The 26373-nt window shown below is 49.2% G+C and overlaps 1 protein-coding gene across 1 annotated transcript; it reads right to left on the bottom strand.

Annotated features, from left to right (window-relative positions):
• Nucleotides 1–2305: 2305 nt before the first annotated feature.
• LOC126419701 (uncharacterized) lies at nucleotides 2306–2905 on the bottom strand. Its single transcript, XM_050086884.1, has one exon. The coding sequence runs from the start codon at nucleotides 2903–2905 to the stop codon at nucleotides 2306–2308; it is 600 nt and encodes a 199-aa protein (XP_049942841.1).
• Nucleotides 2906–26373: the final 23468 nt, after the last annotated feature.

The following is a 26373-nucleotide window of genomic DNA, read 5'->3' on the forward strand; positions in this document are numbered from 1 at the left end:
TTCTGTGACGAGACATACATCGATGTTTTCGTCTCTGATGAGGTGACGAAATTCGCCTGCTTGCTTCATGAGCCTCTCGGCGTTGGAGACGCAGACTTTTATTCCCCTTAGCGTTTCAGGCGTGATGGATGCTGCACGGTTGTATGGCGGATGCAACCCTCTTCACTACGGCCAAAAGCTCTTACATTTGCTGCATCATCTACTCCATGCAGCAGAACATCCTTTCTACGCGGTCGGCGTTGCCGCTGACATCATACACTTTGAATGTGTCGTGCGTTCAGTGTCTTCTTTCCACTGTAAAAACTCATCTTCATTTGAGAACTGCAGATCTTCGGAATTAACTTGAATTTGATGAGCAGTTTGTAAGTGATCTATCCAACCTCGTTTGGAACTACTTTCAAATGGGCACGATGTACACTTGAAGAACAATCCCCCTTCCTGCAAACCATGAATATTTCGTTGGAGGCTATACAAATTATTTTTAAGAGAAAAGTTTTGTCGCACACGTAGCACTGATAAGAAGCCACAGTAGCTTTAGTGGCAACAGGCAGCTCCTGTTGATGGTTTTTGCAAACATGCTGACTGAGATTCTTTCTGTAATTATACTCTTGCTCACACACTTCGCATTTAAAAGCACAAAAGACAAACGCTACACCGTAATCACAATCAGTAAAAAAAGACGCACAACAAAATACCACGCGCATTCCGCACTGACAATGATTTAAAAACAAACTAAAATACCACGCGCACTGCGCACTCACAATGATTTAAAAACAAGTGACGCACAAAACCAAAATAGCACGTAGACTCCGCACTAACAAAATAAACTACTGCAAATAAAGAAAACAGCAACACCACGCGGGCCTCAATCGGTAAATGCAGGTACTGTTTCCGGTCTTCCGTTGCGAGGGAACTATAGGGAGTGGGGTGAGGTCCCGTTCGTGAGCGATCTATTGGGGGTGGGGTGAGGAGCCGTCGTGAGCGAGCTATAGGGGGTGGGGTGAGTGTCGCAGGGAGGTAGAGTGGGGGGGGGGGGGGGGATCCTCGCTGGGATCCTCGCAGGTTTTAACGTTTGCTCATACCAGCTGGGCTGAAGTGGATGGAGTCTGTTTGTACTGTTCTTGGGTCCCCAGCCGGGTGCAGTCGTTTCCAAACCACGATATTTCGACAGCGTTTCTTGCCGTCTTCTTCAGGCGATACCTACAGATTGAGCGTCTCCCACACACACACAACGCATAAGGAACGTGTACCAAATAAGGCCCACCTAACGTTTAGGATTTTCGTATTCAGTATGTGTAAGTGGTAAGATTCCGAGATCGTAAGTGCATCATCCTACAACTATATTGAGTTCAAAAATAAATGAACATTGAAAGTTTATTTAAATAATATCATCATATTAAAGAAAATGTTTAACCCTTGCAAGTGGTCCTTGTTGTAAGTTTATTTTAGAAATAAGTGGAATGAGATGATACGTAGACCTTTATAATTACTTGTTTTTACAAACGCTGCATACAGAACTGTAGGTTCTTACTGCTTAGTAGCTCTTCAGATTTTTACATTCAATCAGCAATCAAAATTGTTCTGACAGCAGTAATTTTCCTTATCGTAATAGGAACAATAATTCTAATCCTTACATTTTCAGTGAACACATGAATAATGATTTGTGAAGCTGGTTTGGCTCATTTAAATCATTTTTTACAGGTGGGGCACAGGAAAATAGCACTTCGTCTTTTCGTGTCAAGCCTACATAATCTTCAAGCACATATTTCATACATTTTCTGCAAAGTCTCATGTCGAATATCCTGTCTTCACAGCATACGTGACAAAACCAGCCAACCTCTTGCAACACTTTCTTAGAGGCAGAACTACTGCTTGCTTCAGTGGAGTCTTTATTTTTGCCTTTTTTCTTCTGAATATTCATTACTGAGGGTGAAATTTTTTGGCGGCGTGAATCTGCCTTAGACCCAGTACTTTCGTTGGTGTTTGGTTTTTCTTCTTCAGCTTTGGGGTTTGCAAAATTTCCTTGAAAGAACACTCTAGACTTCAGGTGCGTCACTATCATCGAGACTGAAGTCACTTGAACTATCCTTTACTGAATATGCCTCGCTTTCTGATGAACTGGAATGAATGGACTGGCGCCCCTTTTTGCGGTAAGCCTTTGGGACTGATTGAGTCTCTGGCAGTTTCCCTGTTTCAGGGGCAATTGTCATGTCCTCTTCTAGGTCAGGACGCTCTGATGGACGAGAGGGAGCAAATGCAGTGTATGGGTTTCGTGCAGCAGGGATTTATCCTTTTCACCCAGAAGCTATCCAGACATGACATTTACTGGGGATGTTGCTTTTGGCCACACCTTGCTGAAGATTTTTCCAAACAAACGTTTATTAATTGCTCTGTTTTCTTCCCTTTCATGTGTAGACCAGTACAGCTGAACTTCGTCATCCCAGTAAGACTCAAACGGCTTGAACACTGATTTATCCATGGGTTGCAGCTCATGTGTTGTGTTGGTGGGCAAGCAGTAAAGTCTGATATTGTGCTCTTCAGCAACGTCGCAAATTTTCGGGTCCAAATGTGACGGTGCTCCATCAAATATCAAAATAACATCTTTTGCAGGCTTGTATTTGGCAAAATGATGTATCCATTTGATGAATGTCGCAGTATTCATTGAGCCCTTATCTGTCATTTCTACTGCAGTCCCAGGTGGCAAATAGTCTCCCCGTTCTGGCTTGCGTCGCTTTCCTTTGAAAAGTATCATAGGAGGAATAACCTGTCCAATTGCATTCCCACATGAGACAATGGTAACATTTTCCCAATGTTCTGGGGCAACAAAGTGCAAGCGTTTCACACCTTTCTTGGCTAAAACATCAGGAGACTCGTGGAGTGCGAGGCGACATCCATTTTCGTCCATATTGTAGATAAGGTGGGGTGTCAAATACCTCCAATTCGGACAAGACCGTTTTCAGTTTCTGAAAATGATCATTTACAATAATCTTATTCAGTTTTGCAGCTCTTGCTGGATTCAAGTGTTGTGCCTCCCTTCTTGCAATGTCTGGGTGTCTTTGTAGGAAGAGCTTGAGCCACTTGCGTCCAGCCAATCTCTTCGTCTCATTAAAAGGATTCTGCACACTATTCTTTTCACAATATACATATACACATATTCTGAGCACTTTTGTTGTAATTGGATACCCAACTTCAGCGAGTCGAAAAATTCTTTGGCAAAGTTCTCTTTCCTGAGTTTCGTTCAAATAAGTTTTTCGTCCCAAAGGTTTGGTTGTTAGTCCAGAACGTATGTGGTTGCGTAATGTACGTCGAGGAATCCCGTATGTTTTGAAGCGGCTCTGACGGGCATCCCTTCGGCAACAGCTTCTACAGCTCGTTATTATCTGCATCCCATGTTGCAATTGAAATTTAATTTACAGATAGTAAATACGTGTTCCATGAGGTTTCCCAGGATACACTGAACTTAAATATGCATTGCAGTTATGCACAGCTCCATACAACAGGGTGGCTAATAAGGCCCGCCCGGGCCTTGTTTGGAGCGCCACGGATGGGCCTTATTGGGAACAACCAGTTTAAAACGCGTGTGCGTTAATTGTTTCAAAAGAAACTTACTGTTAGGAAGATAATGCAGCTATCTTAATAGAGCACAATTTTCTGTTCATAAATACGTATTTACTAATACAAACGCTTCATAACCGAAACGATTGCATTAGATGAAACGTACCGTGCAAATAAGAAGCAGCCCTCCTTTGCTGAACGCCGTAGCACAACAGAAAGTAAAATGGCCAGCACGAGAGCGGCTGCGGAAATAGTTGTTGCCTTGGCCACTAGATGTCACAAGCTGTCACTACCAAAGACATTTCGCGCTGTTTTCAAACTTTCTATGCTAGAAAATGAGAGTGGGCTTTATTAGGAACCGGGCCTTATTTGGCACATGTACCTTATTTGACGTACTCGGTCATTGAGCAGACTTTTGGTGGAGGTTTGTTGTCCTTTGACATTCCCTCAAAACTTATATGTTAAATTTTTGCTTGTGACATGGACCTTACTTTTTGTTTTGACCTAACTTTTTATGCAGGGTTTCATGAACCACTATTGTGTGTTTGTGTTTGATTGTGTTTTTAATTTAGGATGCACTTTGGCCTCCTGTATTTTACATTTTCAGTGGGGTAGTTCCCTAGGTTGTTTATTATTTGGTTGTCAGAGTGACTTGCGGTTTGGTAAAATGCTGCCGCGAGTTCTCTGAATCTTCCTTTTAACATCTTCACTCCCGTTGCCTCGTGGGTGTCGGCAGTGGGGAAGCGCATCCTAACGTGAATTTCCCGTCTGAGTGCCTGATTTTGGACTCTCTGCAGCCTCTGCAAGTGCGTTTTGGCTGCATAGCCCCAGACTGGGCAGGCATACTCGATGATAGGGCAGACAAGCGTACAGTACAGCCTCACTCCTGTAGTTGCCGCCAAACTTTGGATGTGTAGAAGGGGGTAAAAGTCGTTGAGTCTTGCGCTGGCCTTTCTTCTGATGTCGTCGATATGTGCGCGCCATATCAGTCTTTTGTCAAGGGTGACACCCAGCTATTTGGCCGTAGCCCTCCATGAGATGTCATGTCTGTGTAGTCGTACTTGTCTGATGCAATTCTGCCCACCTGCACGACACGTTTGCCTCTCCTTTGGGTGAGCATTAACGCTTGCGTTTTCTCCCCATTTATTGTTATCCGCCGTTTCCTGGCCCAGGCTTCCGTCTAGTGTAGTAAATTTTGTAGTCTCGCAGTAACCATCCTCCTATTTGTGCTAACGGTGAAGAATGCCGTGTCATCGGCGTATTGGGCTGTCTGGATCTGTGCGGCAGACAGTGTGTCGGCCGTGTACAGGTTGTACAGTACCGAGCCCTGTGGTACCCCAGCCCTGTTGGTGCGCTTTGAGGACCTCGCAGTGTCCACTTTGAAGCAAAATGTGCGGTTGGCTAGGTAGCTCTTCAGGAGCTTAACGACGTGGCCAGGGAAACCTATTGTGTACAATTTGTACAGTAGTCCGGTGTCCCACAAACTGTCAAAAGCCTTGGCTACGTCTTGCAGCACTAGGCCACAGTAGCCTTTCCGGTTAAAGACTTCTGTGGCGTCTTCGACCACTCACTTGAGTTATTGGGGTGCTGAGTGTTGGTTGCGAAATCCGAACTGGAATTTGGGGTGCATGTTCTCTCTCCGTAAGTGCCTGTCTATGCGCACTAAGAGGAGGCGCTCGTACAGCTTGCTCAGTGTTCGGAGTAAGCTTATGGGAAGATGGTGCTGGGGAAAGATGGAATTGTTTCCAGGCTTGGCGATCGCGACCACTTCCGCGTGTTTCCACTATTTCGGGAATTTTTGTGACCGCGTGATTTCGTTCAACGTTTCTGTCAGTTTTTCTATCGGTAGCTGGGCAGTTGCTTAAGCAGTTCATTGGTGAGGAGATCGTGACCTGGGGCTTTCTTTTTGGGCAGCGATTTGACTGGTTTCGCTACCTCCTCCGCTGAAAAGGCAGGTGGATCGTCATTGACGTCGTCATCCGCCGCCAGAAATGCGGTTACTTGTCTGCGGATCATTCTTTCATGTTCGTGATCCTGCGCCTCGGAGAGTGCGTTGGCTTTATGTTGGGCGGTGAACACTAGTCCTCTCTCGCCGTGCATCCTTGCGCGTCTTTTAGTCAACTGCTTGGTGGCTTGCCAGAGGCTGTTATCCTGCAGTTTGGGAGCTGTAAGGCGGTTTGACCATTGCTGGTTTCTGTGCTCAGTGAGGGCTACTCTAAGTTCTCTCTGTAAACTAATGAGCAGCCTCCTGGTTATCGGATTTCGCGTCAGTTCCCATTCCTTCGCGGTCCTGTTTTTGTGCCTGATCTGCGGAAGCAGCTGGGGAGGCATTGGTGATTGCTATATCGATTACATCCGGGTTGTTTCTGTGAAAGTGTATGGGCTCTTCGGGGGCCCACACGTGCATGTGGTGGATGCGCGCGATGCTTTTTAATTGTCGGCCAGCTTGGTTCGTCCTCCTGGAGTTCCAGTCGGAGTGCTTGGAGTTAAGGTCTCCTCCAAGTATCAGTTTGCCTCCAATTTGTCCAAATTTGACGATATCGTCTTCAACTAACCTGTGGTTTTTGGATTGTCGATATGGTGACACCACAATTACCGAGTCGGTGGATGTCTGTATCTCTAGTGCTACTGTTTCCAACTGCGTCATTTCTGGTGTATGAATCTGGTGGTGCGGTATCCCCTTTTTATATAGATTGCTACCCCGCCCCCTGCAGTTGGTCGGTCTCGTCTGTAGCAGAGGTAGTTCGGTGCAGAAACGCTGATTACCGGTTTCAGGTTGGTCTCCTGCACCATGCATATGTCTATTTCTTCAGCTCGCGCATTTTGGCTCGTCTTGGAGCGTCGTTCGGCACTCCCTGGACGCGAGGCTTGCAGCGCTCCGCACGCAGCGTGGCGACATGTCACAATAATAATTAACATGCCCGATAATTTGGCAGTTGAAGCACTGAGGTGCCCTCAATATCTGTTCGAGTGGTTCGGTCGTTATTCCGAGGCCCATCAGTCGGGTTTCCTGGAACAGCTTCCGGTGCTGTGGAGTGTCAGTTGATGTGGGACAGTAGAGTGGGTCTCGGTTATTTGAGCCCTGTTTGCGCACAGATCTTACGTCGTATCCTTTCGCCGTTATGGCGTCTTTGATATCGGCGGGGTCGATGCGTGTGGGGAAGCCTCTCAAAACGACTTTCGGTGTCTGCTGTGCGACTGTTGGTGTGTGTAGTGTAGTGTGGTGTTTTGTGCTCTTTCAGAGTGTTTTTCACGGTAGTGTTTTTGTAAGTATCTGGGAATGTGGCAATTATTGGTGACAGTTTCTCGTGTTCTGGTGGGTGTGTATTTTGTTGTGTCGTTGGTGGTGGAGGTGCTTGATGTGTTTGCGCGTCTTCGTCGAGCGCGGCGAATTTGTTTTGTGTGGCGCAGGCAGTGCCGGCCGCGGCTGGTGGCGGCGTGGCCCTGGCCGTGCGCCGCGCCAGTTGGAAGGTCCCGTTAGCTTCCGGCTCTTTGGCTGTGGCAGGCGCGCGGTCTGTAGCGGCGATGGTGCCTGTGTGTGCCGGCTCTGGGCTCTGGGGCGAGTCCGTGGCCGGTGTGTCGTGTATTTGGGAGGACGTACTTGGTTTTGGTTCGTCGTTTGTAACTATAGTCTCGTCTGTCACTGATGCTTCTGCGGGAGACGCGTCCGTCACAGTGGATTCCCTCGCAGATTCGTTGCTTGGGCCTGGAGTGGCCGTCTCTGCAGCTGTGTCCGTCCTCTCTGTGGCTGTTTGTGTTTGAAACACTAGGGAGGGGGGAGGGGGGGGGGAGCAGCATGGGTGCCCATACTACTCCCTTGGGTGACTTGGCGCGCTTTCATTTCTCTCTGATGAGCAATTTTGCCGTCGTCTTTGGGAGGATTTTTCTTTCGGCTTTCCTCTCGATTTCCCTGGTGTATTTCGTGTCCTGTTTTGCCTGTTCCCTGCGCTGTTCTAGTCTCCTCCTCTCCCTACGTTTTTCGGTTCTCATAACCCTCTGCATCAGCTTCCTCTCCTCTTCAGGGTCGAAGTGTGGGAGGACATTCTGTATTAACGGGTTGTTGAGTATAGAGCCCAGTCTCCTGTGGTCCCTCCTTTCTACTGTAAAACTCGTCCCTGCTCTCGTGACGTCGATCTCTACCGAGTCCTCCATCTCCGCGCGCGCGGTGGGAGTGGCAAAGTCAAGGGCTGCCAAAGGATTGCTGAGTGCGGCCTTTGTTGGCACCGTTATACGTTTCCGGCCAACACTCAGCCCTAACGCCTGACGTGCGCGGGTATACTGGCCGGGGAGCAGTGCCTGGCGGATCTGGTCGTCTTCCAGGCCCTGACACGCAAATGCCCTACTTCTCGGGGTACCAGGGAGATACCCCGCGGCAGCTGAGGCGCTCGAACTGGACGGCAAAGCGGCCCGCGGCAACAAGAAGACGCGCCTGGCGTCGCGGCAGTGGTAACTGCAAAGACTCCCAAGGCGTTGCTCCAACTCGCCGAACACAACTACAGTTTTCTCAACGGAACACGCGTGTGTTCGCACCGGCTGATGCTCAGCGTATGCTGAGTGTCTCCGTCGTCGTTGTGCGAAGTGATGCTCGCTAGTGTGGCCGGTTGCAGAGTCCTCTAACAAGTTGGTTTGCTGACCTCTCGGCTTTTTCATAAAATGTTGTCGCTGCTTCTCTGAAGCTTTGCCGCAGCGGATCGATACCAACGACGTGGTGGAGCTCCTCGGTAGGGAAATCCTTAAGTAGATGGAGAGTAAGACGTAACGCCCTGTTTTGAATTGTTTGCAGGCGTTTTAGTTTGGTGTCGGCCGTGTTGCCCCAGACGACCGCGGCGTACACCAGCAGCGGTCGTATGACGTCCTTATACAGTCTTCGGGTAGCGTTGTCGTGGGGTTGAGCACTGGGCAGAGCGGCCTCAATCTACCCAGTGCCTTTCCTCTGATTGCTTCTGCATGTTGCTGCCATGTGAGACGCCGGTCTAATGTGACGACTAAGTATTTGGCGGTGTAGTTCCAAGGTACTGGCACACCACACACCGAGACTGTCGGCGCGTCTTGGCGGATGGAGCGATTGGTGATGATTATCGCCTGACTCTTTTCTCCGTTATAGGCGAGGCTCCACTTTCTTGCCCACTCTGTGAGTTCGTCTGTGGCCGCCTGTAGACGCCGCTGCAGGACGTCGACGCTCCAGCTCCTGCTGTAGATCGCCGTGTCGTTCGCGTAGAGTGCCGTCTGGACGCGATTCGTGCGTGGCAGGTCGGCGGTGTAGAGGGAGTAAAGCGTCGGGCCGATGTAGAGCCTTGAGGTACACCCACAAGTATTCGGCGCTCCGTGGAAATTCCACTGGCTGCACGGACGTGAAACGTTCTTTCCTGCTTTCTTGCGCTGAAGGTGGCGAAGCTGCAGTTGCACTACTTCTGGCGAGGCGGGCTGGATCTCGTTGTCCTCTTCGCGTTCGCGTAGGAAGGCTGGTAGGCGGTCTGCGACGAGGCGGACGTGCTCTTCGTCAATTGGTTCAACCATTGGGGTGACATTTGCAGCGAAAGCATCAGCCAGTGTATTACCCTTGGCGTCTGGTTCGGTAACAAACCTGTTACCCACTAGCAGAGGTGGTATGGGCTGCGTGCGGCGTAGGAAGCTTTTCATGGACTTCCACGTCGTCCCGTCCTCGATATTTAGTTGTTCTATTTTCGCAGCCCATTCGGCGTTTCGGTGCGTTTCCACGCCCCCCCCTCCCCCCCCCCCTCCCGATGTGGCGGCGCATGCGATTTAATTCCCCCTTGGTGCGCGGGTTTCTCGTGAGCTGCCATTCGCGTTGGAGCCTGTTTTTGGCAGCTATGGCGTCTCGGGTGCATTGCGGGAGTTGGTGAGGGAAGTGTACTTCGCGGGTGTTGCGGCCGTGGCTGCATCCGTGATGGCTTGTGACAGGTGCTGTAATGCGGCGTCGACGTCGGGGAGTGTCGTGAGTGCTTTCGTGACGTTCGCTCGGTACTCTTCCCAGTTTATGCCTCTTAGGTCGAGTCCTGCGTTGCAACGGTGTGACGTCAGCGTTGAGCATGAAATGACTGGGAAGTGGGCGGACGCGAGTGCCGTTCGCGTGCTGGCCGCCACTTGCTGCCGTGTGCCTTTTAGTATGACGAAGTCCAACACGTCCTCCCGTCCGCGTGTTGGATATATGGTTGCGTCGTGAGGTCCTACTGCGACCGCGTCGTGACGCTCTATGACGGGTTGTAGCCGTCTGCCGCTGTTGTTGGTGAGGCAGCTATTCCATGCCACGTGCCTTGCTTTCCAGTCGCCTCCAAGTATAAGGTTTCCTTGGAGGGACAGGAGTTTGTTGGCGTCCGCGACATCTAGTTGTCCGCGCGGCGGCCTATAGACTGCAAACAAGGTGTTTCTGCCGTGGACAGTGTCGACTGCGACGTCTGCTAGCATGTCAGCTTTCTCTTCAGGTCGATAAGCTGTTCGTGAAGTGGCTGACTGTTTGCCACCCGAGTGGGTCGGGTGTGAAGCTGCGGAGCTTGTCTGCCCATCGCTGGTTACGATGTGCATCAACACCGGCTCTGATTTCTCGTTGGAGTTGGTTGACACGGCGCTTGAGAGCTGCATTGCGCGTGAGGCGCCATTCTCTGCATAGTCGGTTTCGCGTCCGGATGGAGGCGGGGATGTCCGGTGGCAGGCTGGGCACCACAGGGCGAAGCGGCTGCGGCGGCGGTGTGGCTTCATGTAGGGCGTCGGTGACAATGTCTGTGAGTCGGTTAAATGAATCTTCAGTGATGTCTTCGTCGTCAATGTCGGTGAACGCAGAGTCTACATGTTCGCGGAAGCGATCCCAGTTAGTTCGTCGTAAATTTAGTCGTCCAGGTACGTGTTCTGCTGTCACTCCCAGGCTGAAGAGGACCGGAAGGTGGTCGGAATTTAGTCCGTGTATCACGTCGGCGTCTAGGAATTGTGGAATTCCTTTCGTGATTATGATGTCAATGCATCTGGCACACCCCGCGAGGGATAGCATGTAGGCTGTTCAGGGCCACACGCATGGGCGTGGGCTTCTTCAAGTGCCTGGAGGTGAATTCGACCACTCCAGCTTGTTACTGTCGAGTTCCATGCGGCGTGCTTGCAGTTCAAACCTCCTGCTATGATGAGTTTGCCTGGCACACGTAGGAGCGATCTTGCGTCTTCAAGAGTGATGATTCTTCGTGGACTGCGGTAGACCGAGATGAATGTGATGGGTCCTGTTTGAGTTTCGAGAAGAACTGCCGCTGCTTCGATGTGCTGAGTGATGGGCGGATGAACTTCGTGATGTTGGATAAGATGGCGGTGCCCCCTGCGTGAGTCTGTAACAACGATAATTTGCAATATTGCTGTGTATGCCTGGCTTTAGGAACGTCTCGTTGACGAGGCAAACATCAATGTTGTAATTGTAAAGGAACTGTTGCAGTTCGGCGATGTCTTGAGTAAGGTTGTTTGCATTATAAGCAACAATCCTTAGTTCATCCAGCCTTGGCGCTCTAGGCATGCTGGGGTGTTCTTGTAGCTTCGATGGCTGCCGTGACGGCTCTTGAGTCCGCCGTGTCGACTGCGGCGGCGATGGTGTTGGGCAGCTGTGCTAGCTGCTTTGTAACATCGGCCAAGGTGGTGACGATGCTTGTTAGTAACTTGATGATGTCTGCGTCGTTCTGTGGAGCTGTTTGAGGCTGTTGGCGCTGGCTTTGGGAGGCGGTAGGAGCAGTAGGAGCAGCTTCTGTTTGTTGAGCAGAGGCTGCAGCAGCGTAGGCCGTTGTTAGCCGTGCCTGGGCCGGGTTGCGAGTACGTAATGTAGGCCAGGAGCGTCCATCAGCAGGAGGCGGCGGTGGTTGCCGTCGCGGTTGCGTTGTGGAAGTGTTCTTAAGTGGTGGTAGTCCTCTTCTCCTGCTGCTGTCCTCCTTATGCTTCGGACAAGACCGGAAGTTTGCTGTATGAGGGCCGCCGCAGAGTCCGCATGTCGGTGTTTTTCCCTCTTGAAGTGTGCACGTTCGGCTGTCATGCGCACCGCCGCATTTGACGCACATAATCGGCATCGTACATAGACGGGCGACGTGTCCGAAGCCCTGGCAGCGGAAGCGCTGTATTGTGCCCCGCGTCTTTCGCAGCTTTTCAACTGTGACCGTTAAATTGAAGAATCGCGTAACATTGAAAATGCCGCGATGCCGCGGAGAGTCCTTTAGTATGACAACTCAGTGTCCATAAAGTTGGTTAGTGCCTGGCATGTGATGGGATACGTTGCTTCCAAAGTGGACTACCATCTCCTCCAGCTCTTCTTTTACATCTTCGTGCGGTAGTCTCTTGGGAATTCCTTTGATCAGGGCTTTGATGGTAGGCGGTCTACCCGCCTGGAAAGTGTAGTTCGGGATTCCCTGTTTCCCGAGCGTGTCCATTACTAGTAGGGTAGACTGGGTATGGTTGTGACTCTTTTCATTTGATTCCCTTTATTGTTGTTACTATGCTAGTTAGATGGAGTAAAAATGTTTTTTATAGTACAGTGTACATTTGTCTAAATGAAAATATTAAAATTTTGTCGCTAGTTACAATGGTTATCTCATAGGAGCAAATTAAAAAAAAAAAAAAAAAAAAAAAAAAAAAAAAAAAATGTCACAACCGACCACACCCCACGGTGTCAAATCCATCCGTCGTCAAATGCAGATTCTGAAGCGTCGTCACCATTCCTTTTTATATTGGGTTGGAAATAGCTGGTGATGAAGCTTCAAAGAATGATGTTGTACAGAGTGAGGTTAAATATGTTACATTTGTAGTTCGCAACAGAGTGTATATGACCTTCTGTAAAAGGAAAGGTACAGTTAGTTTCTAAATAAAGTTTATTATTTACAGCTAATGTCTGAGTTGGAATTTTTTTATGGAAACTGGGACCATATCAGGAACTATGCAGACGACCTTCGCCTCGCCTTCCTTGTTCCTACTTCGCAGCAACGAATCGACGATTTGGCATTAACATTTTATGGAAATAAAATTAATTATTCTGCTGCTGTTATTGTGTTGGAGGAGCTTTGGTTTTATAAACCTAATTTGGAACAATTGATAGAGCAATTTAGAGTAGCATACAGAGAATCTGTATTTATGCCTAACGGTGTACGATGTGCGCATCGTTACTACGATTTTAGGCAGGGTAGATACAGACCATTGTGGTACAATTATTAGAACCTCAATAGTTATCACACAGTCCTTCTCAGACGCACAGCCGTAGGCCATCCTAGGAAATGGCCTCACGCTCAGTGAGGTCTCCTACTCAGGGTAGACCAAAGTATAGGCTTGTACGCAAGTTGGAAAAAGAGAAAGAGAGATGGCAGTGCAAATGTCAGTATCATTATTGTTTACATTTTAGATGGCAATCATTGGCGAGGCTCTATTACGTTCTGGACATTTCAGGATGTTTTATAACCATTCCCGGTTTATTCTTAACATTGACTGTCACAGGTCGTCCTTCTACAATACGTTTCAAAATAGACGCATATGGACGCCACCGAAGCCAATCGAATTCCTCAAATACTATAACATTATGTAAACGAGGATCATATCCCCCAAAACCAAATTCCGAACAAAATGGAAGATATACATGTTGCTTCCGCGATACTACTGGTAGCAATTTCATAGTCTCTTCTTGTGTATCCCAATGCGGTACGCACGTTGTTCGCCATCCTGAAATGTCCAGAACGTAATAGAGCCTCGTACTTTCTCCAATACACCCTGATCTTCAAATATTTTTTTGTTAGCTCTGTCATCAAGTGTTAATCGCTCTACCCTAACATTAATTCTATAAACATACGTTACAATCTTGTTAATAATTACAGAGTCATATTTATTAGAAAAGAACTTAAATTCATCAGTAATGTCATAATGTTTCAGTGTAGTAAAATTATGGGCATTTTCGTCGAATTTCTCAGTGGCTCCCATTTTTCCGTATTCAAAACGAACACCATCTGATTGTGTATATTCTGTACGCCACTTGCACATTCGCCCGAAATACGGCCTAGTCAGAATGTTCCGACGGCGTATCCAACGCCTCGGTCGTGCACGGCGAAACCTGGTCATCATCTTCCTCCGACGAAATGGATCAGTTTTATTGCAACTAATATCTAACATAATAGCAACATAATCTTCTGTAAAAATTTAACTTTCATGAAACAAAAGAAATATAATCTTGGAACACTTTAATAGCTTGTTATTAATAAGGAACTCTAGCACCTATAGCTGTTATTATAACAGTCATCATATTACAATCAGCAAAAGAATTTAACTAAAATATCAAACTATACAATATAATAACTGTGTTGACATACAAAACATATAAATAAACAGGCATTATAAAAACCAGTGAAACAATCTTAAAATGTCTTGTTCAAGGAAAATCTAAGCATTTGTGTAAATATGATCACAAAAAAACAAATAACAGTAGAAATATAAGGTTGATTCTTAGTTCTAAAAGTGCAAAAGTACGACACTGAGATCTAGTGTGACTCATCACAATTATGACAAATGAAAGCAATGTGATTCCATTTTCTTTACAAAAGTCCAGTGTGTTGATGTGGATGTGTGAGGAATGGTTATCCAGCAATAGCAACACTTTATGCGTTTGAGAAGCATTAGAGAATTTCTTAAAATGTTGGAGAAATACTAAGAACGATTCATCTTGCATCCATCCTGAAGGATTTGCAGTCCCAATTGATCATACAGGCCCATCCCTAACTAAATGATAACGATAACGAACTCGTGGAAATATAAATAGAGGAGGCATAGTATTCCGCAAGGCATTTACTGCAAAAGCAACTGTGACTAATGTGCCTCGCTCAGCTGAAGTAAGAGCTCCCACTTGGCGTACCCCACGTCTTGCTACTACCTTGTCAGGCTTTTGGACAGTAGTGACGCCTGTTTCGTCAACATTGTATATATCCTGCGGTTCATATTTGTCTGTCCATAACAGTTTGCAAATTGTCACAAAAAACTTTTACATTTGTTTTATTAAACCTCGTTGCTCTTGAAAGGCTAGTTGCTTGAGCTACGCGAACAGAGTGTGAGGGATTTGTTGTGGCGTAACAAGCTAGCTACGCCACACTGAGAAGGGAGCCGAAAGGCACGCGTACACACACGCCGACTGGCGTCAAGTCTGGAACAGGATACGTTAGGACTGCTATAAAGAAAATACGTAGCTTTGGAATATACTTAACTTTTAATCATTCCTTGTGATACATCTCTCTTGACTATACAAATGAGACTCGTAAGATACATGCACTGTTACAATTGGCGCCTTGCTAGGTCGTAGCCATTAACTTAGCTGAAGGCTATTCTAACTGTCTCTCGGCAAATGAGAGAAAGGCTTCGTCAGTGTAGTCGCTAGCAACGTCGTCGTACAACTGGGGCGAGTGCTATTCCGTAACTCGAGACCTGCCTTGTGGTGGCGCTCGGTCTGCGATCACACAGTGGCGACACGCGGGTCCGACATGTACTAAATGGACCGCGGCCGATTTAAGCTACCACCTAGCAAGTGTGGTGTCTGGCGGTGACACCACAGGATTTATATTCATGAATGAACGAAACCATTCCTCGCCAGTCATCTCATTCTCGAGCCAAGTAGCAGGTCGCTTCAGATTGTATTTAGTACAAAGTTCGAAAGCTAGCTTCCGCACCTCTTTCGGAGAAAGGCCAAAATATATTTCTGCGCATCGTGTTATATGAAGTGCCAGCTGCTGTTCCTGCTCCTCAGATAACACTTTATTATGTGCGACATATCCCATGCTGACGCTCTCTTCATTCTGGCCTGCAGTGACTCCATCGCGTTTACGAATGTATCGTAGCAAAGACATGCGATTAACTTCGTGCATTTCCGCGGCTCTGCGTATAGAACTCCCGTTTTTCCACTTCTTTATAAGCGTCTTCATATTTTGTAATGTCACGCTGCCCTCTGTCAGTCTTCCTCAACCTCTTTCTGGGCATCTAGAAAAAATAATTATCTTCGTGTCACAACGGTACCCAGAAAACATGTCACAACCGTACCCAACGCGCTCCTTCACAAGGAAAACATCGCAATGGCAATACAAAATTTTCTACGTGCGATGTAATCACTGATATTAAACTACTAATGTTTAACGTTTAACGAGAAGAAACTCTCATTACTTTATCAGTACACATATAGCAACAATCATTAAAAGAAATGAAATCAAGAAACTTACTTTTGACTGTTGAAAAGTAATGTAGACCGTTGCTAGCGTTATTGTCGCGCGACGGCTGACGCAATACTATGACACAAGTCCAGACAGGCACGCCGCTTTTGTCTCCCTCCCACTCTCCACGTTATTCTTTTTTGTTTGGCTAATATGGCGACTGTCACAACCGTACCCTGGCACAACCGTACCCAGTCTACCCTACATAATCCTCTGTGGACGATAATATGAGCTTTAATAGGTCCTCCCCGATCTGCTTCACCGTAAATGACTGTGTACAATTGTCTTTCAGCCAGTTGCGCAGCTTCTTATAGTCCTGCTTAAATTACAGGACGATCGGCGGCACTTTTCTAGAGGCTGCAGTTGGCCGTGCTTGGTCGGGCGTGGTGTTTTCGCCGGCGTCTTCGTCGTGATGCTGTTCTGCTTCCTCAGGGCGCTGCTGTTCGGCGCGGCCTCGCTGGTGGGCTGCCAGGGATGCAATGGCTTCATTTAAAGTCGCTCCCGTTCCTTGCAGTGGCTGGTAGCGGTTGGAAACTTGTAGTTCCCGAGCAACAATGAGCGAGCGGTCTAGGACGCGCTTGCTTCTTGGCCGGAATCCGTCAGTGGGCGGCTCGTCCCGCACAAATAGCCTATCAGTTGTGCGTGGGCGAGATCTTCTCTCCCTCTCATCTTCACGACGACGCGCAATGCGTTCGTCTGCAGCGTTGTCGGCATCCGTGTCATAATTGTAGTCCATCTCGGCGTCCTGTAGCTGCTCCGCAGCGTGGGTACTATTACTTCCCCCCGCTGCGGGTCGGTTCGTCATCGGTGTGTCGGCTGATGGCGGGGCGGCCGACGGGGCAGGCCCCGCCGGACCGCGGCCGGCCGACACGTGATCGCTCGCTTCTCGCGCACGCGCAGACACCCCCTCCGTCATGTGCGACATCTCAGTCGGCACTTCTCCATCCGCTTACTTAAGGCTAACTTAAATTAGCTGCTTTGTGCAGAGTTTACCTTGCGGCATTTTCTGCTTCTGCTGAGGTGGTGTGTGTTTATGTTATCATCTTTATTTTTGTGTGGCATCTGTGGGTGCGGGACGTTGTGGTTTCATCAGTTTTGGGGTTTTCTTGGTCTTCAGGTCATGATGGGGGATGGCAGTGCTTTTCTGCTTTCAGTCTTCATCGGTCTAGCATGGCCACTGGTCGTCTAGGTAGAGTCGAAATACGAGAAGGCCGTTCTCCGGCGACAGCTCCGATTGTTCGTTTAGGAATTGGTAGAGGGCGCCCATCCGTTGAATGACCTTTATCCTCACATCTTCAATGTGAGGCTTCCACGTCAACCTTTTATCCATGAGGACCCCCAGGTAGCGGACGGTGTCACTCCATGGAATTTCAACGTCGTAGAGGCGGGGTCTTCTTTTCGGTGCAGTCCACTTCCTCGTGAAGACAATGGCCTGTGTCTTCGCCGGGTTAAACGCAATGCGCCATTTTGCAGCCCAATCTTGCGAGGCGTGGCAAGCTGCCTGAAGGCGAGGGATCAGCACCTCGCGAGTCGGCACTTCGCCAGCGCGTGCTCCGTCCACCTTCTTATGGCTATCTTATAGCTATGTGGCGCAGGGTTTACTTGTTAAGCATTGCCTGCTTCTTCTGGGGTTGGCGTGTGAGGTCTGTGCTTCTTTATTTTTATGTGTATCTGGTGTGTGTGTGGGACGGGGGTTGAACTTCTTTGCATTATTGCGTTACGGAGTTTTGTTTTGTCGTCGATATGTGGTTTCTTCTGAGACTTTCATGGCTGCAATTGTTCGTCTTGTTGTTACGTCGTTTTTATCGGTCCAGTAGTGCAATTGGTCTCTTGTATCGATCTCGTGGGTTCTGTGGTGCTCCTAATGCTCGTATGAGTGGGTTGTCGGCTTCTTGTGTCTTGCTGTAGAATCGTCGTGCCAGGTCTTGGTGTCTCTGCATTACTTCAAGGTCTTCTGCGGCTTCCTGTAGGTAGCGGTGCGGGAACTGTGAGTGTACGTGAAAGATGCGTCGGAGAATTTTGTTTTGGAGAGACTGGAGTCGTTGGATGTGCGTCTTTGCTGCACATCCCCAGACTTCGGAGGTGTAATCCATGATGTACATCCTGAAGATTAAAATTCCGTTTTCCACTGAGAGGTCAGAGTCTTCGTTAATGAGGGCGTACAATGCCCCTATCCTCTGCTTTACTTTCGCTCTCACGTCTTCTATGTGGAGTTTCCATGTCAGTCGTTTGTCCAAGATGACTCCCAGGTATCTGGCGGAGACGTCCCACGGTAGTTCTACGTCGTAAAGTCGGAGATGGCGTGGAGGCATGGTCTTACGTCGGGTGAATATGACGGCTTGAGTCTTGGTCGGGTTGAAGCTGATGCGCCACTTGGCAGTCCATTGCTCAAGGGTGTTAAGAGAGCTCTGAAGGCGAGGCACGAGGACTTCTCTCCATCTGCTTCTCGTGAAGATCATCGTGTCGTCTGCGTAAATCGCTTTTTCCACCCTCGGCTGCGATGGGATGTCGGAGGTGAATATCGAGTACAGGACTGGACCAAGGATGGATCCTTGCGGCACTCCGGCTTTTATATGGCGATCTGATGATATTGAGTTGTCAATCCGGTCAGCTAACGTGCGAGTCTTCAGGTAGGAGGCTATTACTCGGGTGTATGGCTTCGGAAATTGTAGTCTGTTGAGTTTCCAGATGAGGCCTTTGTGCCAGACAGTGTCAAAGGCTTTGGTGACGTCCAGCAGTACGGCGCCGCAGAATTCCTTCTTGTTAGTACGACGCAGCAGATACTTCGAGCCGTCGAATACATCACTGAAGCATTTTAGTCCGCTGCGGAATCCAAATTGTTCTTGTGGTAGCACTTCATTTCGATTGATGATGTTTTATAGTCTTGGCAGAAGGATGTGCTCGAATAGCTTGCTGATTTGTAGCAGGAGGCTTATAGGACGATAACTCTGTGGGTGGTGGCGATCCTTTCCCGGTTTTGGTACTGCTATAACTATTGAATGCTTCCATTGTGATGGGTATGTGGCGGTGGTGATGATCCAGTTGAATATGGCTGCGACTCGCACGATCGCTGTCCAGGGCAGTTGCTTCAAGACACGTCCTTGGATGTCGTCTGCGCCGGGTGCTTTGTTCGAAGGTAATGCCCGGATGCCAGCCTGTACTTCTTCTGCGCTGATGGGCGGAATAAGGTCGTCTTCTGCGTCCTCGTCTTCGTCGTCTTGTTGTTGAAGTATGGCGTCTGCTTCCCTTTCAATGGTTGCGATGCGCTGCGGGTCAGTCCTGTCGTTGAGTGGTTGAAAATTTGCTCCGAACGTATCTGCCAGCATGTTGGACTTGTCTTCCGGTCGGTAGGCGGTTCTGTCTTGGTGCTGAAGCGGTGGAATTGTCGTCTTGCGGTTAGTGAAGAATCGTATCATGTGCCAGTGCATTGGGTCAGGAGTGAATGCACGAAGTTTGGGCGCCCATTGTTGGTTTCTGTGAGCGACTATGGCAGCTTTGATGTCTCTTCGTAGTCGATTAATTAGCTGCTTGAGGTGCGGATCTCGCGTGACACACCATTCGCGGTTGAGTCGATTCCTGTGTCGTATTGAAGCGAGAATTTCTGGAGGCAGCCCGGAGTTTGCAGATGCGGCGTCTTCAGCGGTGGTGTGGCATGAGTGAGAGCTTCAGTGATGGAGTCTGTGAATGTTGTGATGGATTCTTCTGTGATGTCATCCTCGCCTTGCAACACGTCCACAGAGAAGGTGACATGCTCTCGGAATGCGTCCCAGTTTGTGCGTCTGAGGTTGAGGCGGCCGGTGTGATGATCTGGTGCGATGTGGAGGTAGAAGATGACGGGAAGATGGTTGGAATTGAGCGCTTGGATGACTTCTGCTGTCATGAACTGAGGGATGCCCTTCGTAATGGATATGTCGATGATGTCCGGGCGTCCGCGTGATGGATAGCACGTCGGCTCTTCCGGTCCGCAGACATATGCGTTTGCCTCTTCTGTGGCCTGTAGAAGAAGGCGACCGCTCATATTGGTCGTCAAAGAGTTCCAAGGTGCGTGTTTTGAGTTTAGATCTCCGGCGATGAATAGTCGTCCGGGCGCGCGGAGCAGGTCTCGTGCGTCGTCCAAGTCCAGCACAGCAGTTGTCATGGGCTGTGGTATACTGATATGAATGTGATGGGTCCGGTTTGCGTCTGCACAGAAACAGCGGTGGCTTCGATGTGGCAGGTGATGGGCGGCTGAACTTCGTGATGAGTGATGGAGCGGCGGATGAAAATGGCGGTTCCTCCTCCGTGCGTCGGTCGGTCCGTCCGGTAGCAACTGTAGTTTGGTATATTTGAACGGATGCCTGGCTTTAGAAATGTCTCGTTGACCATGCAGATGTCGATATTGTAGTCAGTCAGGAATTGCTGCAGTTCCGGAATGTCGTGGGTCAGGTTATCTGCATTGTACGTCATAATGCGTAGTTCTTCGAACCGTGGCGCTCTAGGCATGTTGCTGTGTTGTGACTGCTGTGGTTGCCGGCAAGGCTCTGCTGATCGTTGCCTCAATGGTGGCAGCGATGGTGTGTGGAAGTTGTGCGAGCGTTTTGCTCGCTTCCGCAAGCGTCGGTGCAATTTGCGTGAGCAGAACGTAGACGTCAGGTTGTTCTGGCGTAGGTGGCGGCGGTCGTGGCGCTGGAGGTGGCTGCTGTCGATGCATTGTCGGTGCTGCCTGTCTTTGTGGTGCTGGAGGTGATGGCGGTGGTGCAGTGGGAGGGAGGCCCTGCTTCAGCGCATCTGCAGCGGAGAGGTCTGCGCGTAGTCGATTTGCACGATGTTGCATAGGTGTAGGCCAGCTTCTCTGGTCCGTAATCGGTGCTGGAGGAGGCGGCGGGCGTTGCCGTCGAGCAGAAGGCTTCATTGGTGGCAGGCCACGGAACCTTCGACTGGCTTCCTCGTGTCTAGGGCAGGTGCGGTAGTTTGCAGGATGCGCCCCGCCGCATAGTCCACAGGTTGGTGTGTCTTCTTTCGGTCTCTTGCACTCTCTGCTGTCGTGGTCTGCACCGCATTTTACACAGACAGGCGGCATAGTACAGTAGCGAGCCACGTGATTGAAACCTTGACAGCGGAAGCATTGAACGTGGCCGCGCGAGCGACGCAGACGTTCAACCTTGATTGAGAGATCATAGATTCGTGTCAGCTGAAAAATGCTGCGGTGGTCTGGCGTGTCAGGCAATATGACGACCCGATGTCCCGTCATCTGATTTGTTCCTGGCATGCGGTGATGTTCTATAAGTGTCGCTATATATCCAAGTTCTTCCAGTTCTTCTTTGACTTCTGCGTGCGTTAATGACACGGGAATTCCTTTAATCAGAGTCTTCAGTGTCGGTGGTCGGACTGCTGGCGTGGTATACATCGCGATGCCGTCTTCCCCGAGTTTTCCCACCACTTTTACGTAATCCTCCGTAGTATTCAGGATCAGTTTGAGCGTTTCCCCGCCCGTCTGCTTGACGGTGATAGATGCTTTGCAGTGCTGTTTCAGCTATGTGTGTAGTGTCTTGTATGATTCCTTGTAACGTATGATTATCGGCGGAGTCTTCTGATATGCTGCATGGGCTGGCTGTTGTGGCGCAGTCGGCTGATCTGCTTCCATTGACTCATCTTCTTGTCTGCGTTCTTGTTCATTTTGTGCGCGTTGTTGCGCTTCTCGTTGCTGCTGTCGTTCGATGAGGTCGGCTGTTGCGTTCAATGACGCCCCCGTCCCTTGTAGAGGCTGGTATCTGTTTGATATATTCAATTCTCTTGCGACTACAACTTGTTGTAGCCGCGCCTGTTTCTTTCTTGGCGGCAGTTGGAAGTCGGCGCCGCTTGTGCTTGCATGTGCACGCTGGTCGTCGTTCGAGAAGTCACCGTCTCCTCTTCTATGGTTCTTTCCTTCTCTCAGCGCTTCAGCACGTACCATGTCATCATCGTCACCTGGCAATTCCGGTGTACAGTCCATGTCGGCGTCCGTAGGCAGCTCCGACGCGAGGGTACTAATACTTCGCCTCGTGCCGGGTCGAGTCGTCATCATAGGTGTGCCGGCTGATGGCGGGGCGGCCGACGGGGCAAGCCCCGCCGGTCCGCGGCCGGCCGGCACGTGATCGCTCGCTTCTCGCACCCCCTGCGTACTATGTGACATCTCGGTCGACACTGGTACTCGACTGCTCGCCAGCGCGTGCAGCAAGCACAGAAGACCGACAGCCGCTCCCTCTGCCGTCCGCGCCCAGGCGTTAAACAGGCGAGGCGGCAGGCGCTGCAGGCATTCCGAGCCGTGATGCCATACCGAGCGGACCGCAGTGAAGAAGCGAAGGGTGTGGCGGATCGCCGTCCGGCAGAGCCTGCTCTGTCGACGACCACATCCGGCCCCCCAACGGCAACAGCTCAGCAGACGCCCGTGGATGACGAGATGGAATGCAGCACGGACCAGCGCAGTCGTTGTGCGACCTCAGCTTCGGCGGAGGTAGCGAGTGGCGCGGCGGACGGCCGCACGGCGGGGCTTGCCCCGACGGCGGTCACAATCCGCCGCCCACCTACGACCGACCGGTCCAGACATACGGGCCTTACCGAGAGAGGCAGGCGCGCACTTTCGGCGGATGGGGGCACGCCCCTGCACGCCGTTGCCCGCGTGCTCGATGTTGGTGGCCCGCCGGCCGTACCCTCGGCCTCGCGCTCGCCACAGTCGACCGTTCCGCAGACGCGAGACGTAACAAAGTCGGGTCACGCACCTGAGGACACCACTTCCACGGAGACAGCGCCTACCGGGGACCCAGCCCACACGCCGGAAGCGGAAAGGCAGCTCGCCTTCCTGATGGGCATCAACCCAGGCGCCAAACCATCTCCTGAATCAATTGAAGTGGTGCAGAACTCGCGCAAGCGGCCAGCTGACGCGAGCGCGGAAACCGACACCAAAACGTCCGCCACTAGCCCGTCTAGTAGCGCGCCCACGCTCCTCACCCAGCGGAAGGGATCCAGGACTCTTCCCCCGACCGTGGACGACGAGGGTTTCATGCGCCCTCCCGTAAGCACACAGCCAGGGCTGTGGTGCTTGCACAACAGTCGTCGGTGAACACCGGTAACCGGTTCTCTGGCCTCTCTAATGGTGCCAGCGAGCCCATGGAGAGCCAGCAGCAGCAGCAGCAGCAGCAGAAGAAGTCGCCCCCACCACCTCCCGTGGTCAAGTGGACTGGCGGCTTCCGTGAATTTAGAGAACAAGATAAAGCTGCAGTCCAAGGAAACGTGACGTTCCGTGTCGCAGGGCGCGACGTGAACCGCGTCTTTACGAAGACCGCAGAAGACTACCGTGGGGTCACGGACCTCGCCGAGAGGGAGGGGCTGCACAGCTTCACCTACTCCTCGGAGGCGGTGAAGACTCTCAAAGTTGTCTTCCGCAAGCTCCCGTTCAGTGTGGACCCTGGATACTTGCGGGAGCTGCTCGAGGACCTGGGCTTCCCGATACGCGCCACGGCGCGTATGAAGTCACCCAGGGACTTCTCCGATATGTCGCTGTTTATGGCGGTTCTCGATGACACCGTCGAGAATCGCAAAATATTCCAGCTGACCCACGTGGCCGATGTCGGCGGCACTGTGGAGAAGCTACGCAGAAGACGCGGCCCGCCGCAGTGCTTCAATTGCCAAGGCCTGGACCACGTAGCGAAGTACTGTAAGATGCCTGCCCGCTGTGTCAAATGCGCGGGGCACCATCCCAGTCGGGAGTGCAAAATCCCGCGGACGGACGCGCCCACATGCTGCCGTTGCTACGAGAAGCATGTGGCGTATTACCGCGGCTGCACTGCCTTCCGGCGTGCCGCAGCAAGAAGAGGACATCAAAAAAAAAAAAAAAAAAAACCTGGAAGGAGCTCTGCTTCCGCTGCCACCGATAAGGCACCTGCCAAACCGGTTGAGCAGCGCCGTGCCGCCCCCGCTGTCGTCCAGGGGCGTGGCAGTCAGTCGGAGCCTTATTTTGTCGTGTGTTGTCCCAAGTGTACCTGCCTTCGGCGGTCTCTACTTGTTTTTGTGTGTTTCAGGATAGGGTAAGTTTTTCGTAACTTTATTTTTAAAAACATTGACAGGAAACTGGGCTCTCTCTTTTGGGGTCCTTTGTTCTTCTGGGGTTTTGTCCTTTCTTGTTAACTTAGGAATTTTAATTTTTTCTTATTTTCTTGCTTAGGAAATTTCAGCGCTTGATTTCTTGAAGTTCTTGGTGCAGTTGATGGTCTATGATATTGAGGTTATTTGTCTATTTGAATTATTTTGTTTTTAAGTTAGCTTTGTTCTATTGATTTTGGTACTTCATACTTGTGCCACGGTTGTGGTGCTATTGTTGCAACAGTTTTAATTTGAGGGGTAGAATCTCGGCATATGTCTATTTCTTGGAAATTTTTTTGTGCATGATCTTGGATTTTTTTTTCTATTATTGCCTTCTCCTGTAATTGTGCATGCATTTCAGCTACCCTCGTCCACCGAGGTACTGCAAGAGACCACCTCAGGCATGTATTTTGAAGAATTTGTAACTGCTTAATGTTGGTTTGACATCTAGTGCCACATGCTGCCGCTCCGTTTAGTATTGCTGGCTGAATGGTTGACTTGTATAATTGTAGTTTGGTTTTCGTGTTCAACTCTTTACTTTTGAAGAACGGAATGAGCATATTCATCATTTTTTGAGCGGTTCTTTTTTTTCTATTGTGTTCTCTTTGAATGTTAGTGATTTGTCCAAATGTATACCCAAATATTTTGTCTCGGAGCTCCAGGATATGGGTTGGTCTGCGACTTGTAATTGAGTTGTTAATCTTGGTAGTCTCTTCTTTGTAAAAAATACTGCAGCTGTTTTTGTAGCGTTAAAAGTGATTTTGTTCTGTTTTGCCCAGTCTTCCATTATATCAATTTGTCTTTATGCTCTTGTTGTAATGAGTTCGATGCTTCTTCCGGATGTGAGGAAGGCCGTATCATCCGCATATAAGCTTTGAGTTACATGTGGTAGAGTCGGTATGTCGTTGATATAAAGATTAAATAATATTCCTTGTGGGATTCCGGCTTCAGGTACTTTTGTAGAAGATCTTTTGTCTTGTATAGTAACGGAGAATTGTCTATTTTGTAAGAAGCTGTCAATGATTTTTACGCAGCAATCTGGGATCGGTGTGGTCTCATGTAGTTTTACTATTACGTTTTCTCTCCATACTTTGTCGTATGCTTTTGAAATGTCAAAAAAAGACGGCTGTAGTAGATTTACTAAGGTTAAAATTATGCTGGATGTGTTCTGTAATGCGGATTAGTTGTAGCTCTGCTGATAATTTTGAGGTAAAACTGAATTGTTCTGGGCGCATGATATTATGTTCGATGAGGCATAGCTGTAGGCATTTTAAGATAATTCTTTCGAGTACTTTGCCGAGTGTCGGCAGTAAACTGATTGGTCGGTGATTTACGGCTTCTGCAGGGTTTTTGCCCGGTTTTGGGATTGGTACAATTGGTATTATACTCGTCGGCAAATAATTCCGCTTTTTGTAGTGCATCAAATACTAATCCGTCTGGTCCGTTTATCGCTGTGTGTGGTGTCGGCTGTCTTCTTATGTTTTTAACAATTTTCTATTCGTCACTTGTCTGTAATAGGAAATTGTCATTTTATCTTCCCACAGTTATTGTCTCCATTCTATTACACTTCGGTGCAATTCTCTTGACAATCTTTTCATTTCTGGTTTGTCGTAAGGGTTGTGGAACTGTTGCCAGCGTCTTCTGTGTCTATTGCGTTCTATTTTGAGTTGTTCTAATAGTGGTGGGAAGGTGTCGTGGTATATTTCCGGATTTGTATGTATTGTGAATGCTCTTTTTGCGGCTGTTTTTATTTTCTTGGTGAGAGTTTCTATTGCGATATTGATTCAATTTTTGCTGTCTAGATTCATTGTCGGGCGGATGTTGTTTGATAAATATCTGCTGTATTGGTCCCAGTCGATTTGTATTTGTTGTGTGAGTGGAATTTGTAGAGCTACTCGCTGGACGAGGCCGAGGACAGGTAGGTGGTCGGATGACAGGTCGTTGATGGTTCGTAACTGTAGATTTGGATTTATATTCTTGATTAAGGCAATGTCAAGGACATCTGGAAGTTGGTTTTGGACGTCGGCTTGTGCCTCGTATAGTTGTCGTCCTTTTCTGTTCGTTTTGATGGAATTCCAAGATTCATGCTTAGCGTTCAGGTCTCCTATCATTAAAATCTTCGGAAAACGGTGAAAAATTGTAGTCAGGTCTTCTTTGATTAGTTGTTTATTGGGGCTGATGTAGGCTGCAATTATTGTTATGTCTCCTATGGCGGTGTGGACGGTGATGGCGGTTGCTTCTAATGACTGGAGTGGTGGGAGTGTTTCTAGATGATGTACTATGTTTCTTTTTATGAAAATGGCGGTTCCTCCTCCTCTTCTATCTTGTCGGTCTGTTCTATATGCATGCATATTACGGAGTCTAAAGGTCGTCGTCGGAGTAAAGTGCGTCTCTGTTATTGCTATTATATCGAGTCGGTGTCGAGCGTTAAATTCGTTGAGTTCAGTTTGTTTCTGCTTGAGTCCGTTAGCGTTCCAGTTACAAAATTTTAGGTGTCGTGTGTTGTTTTCGTTTGGCATTC

Source organism: Schistocerca serialis, chromosome 9 (assembly GCF_023864345.2).
Source record: "Schistocerca serialis cubense isolate TAMUIC-IGC-003099 chromosome 9, iqSchSeri2.2, whole genome shotgun sequence".
NCBI lineage: Eukaryota > Metazoa > Arthropoda > Insecta > Orthoptera > Acrididae > Schistocerca > Schistocerca serialis.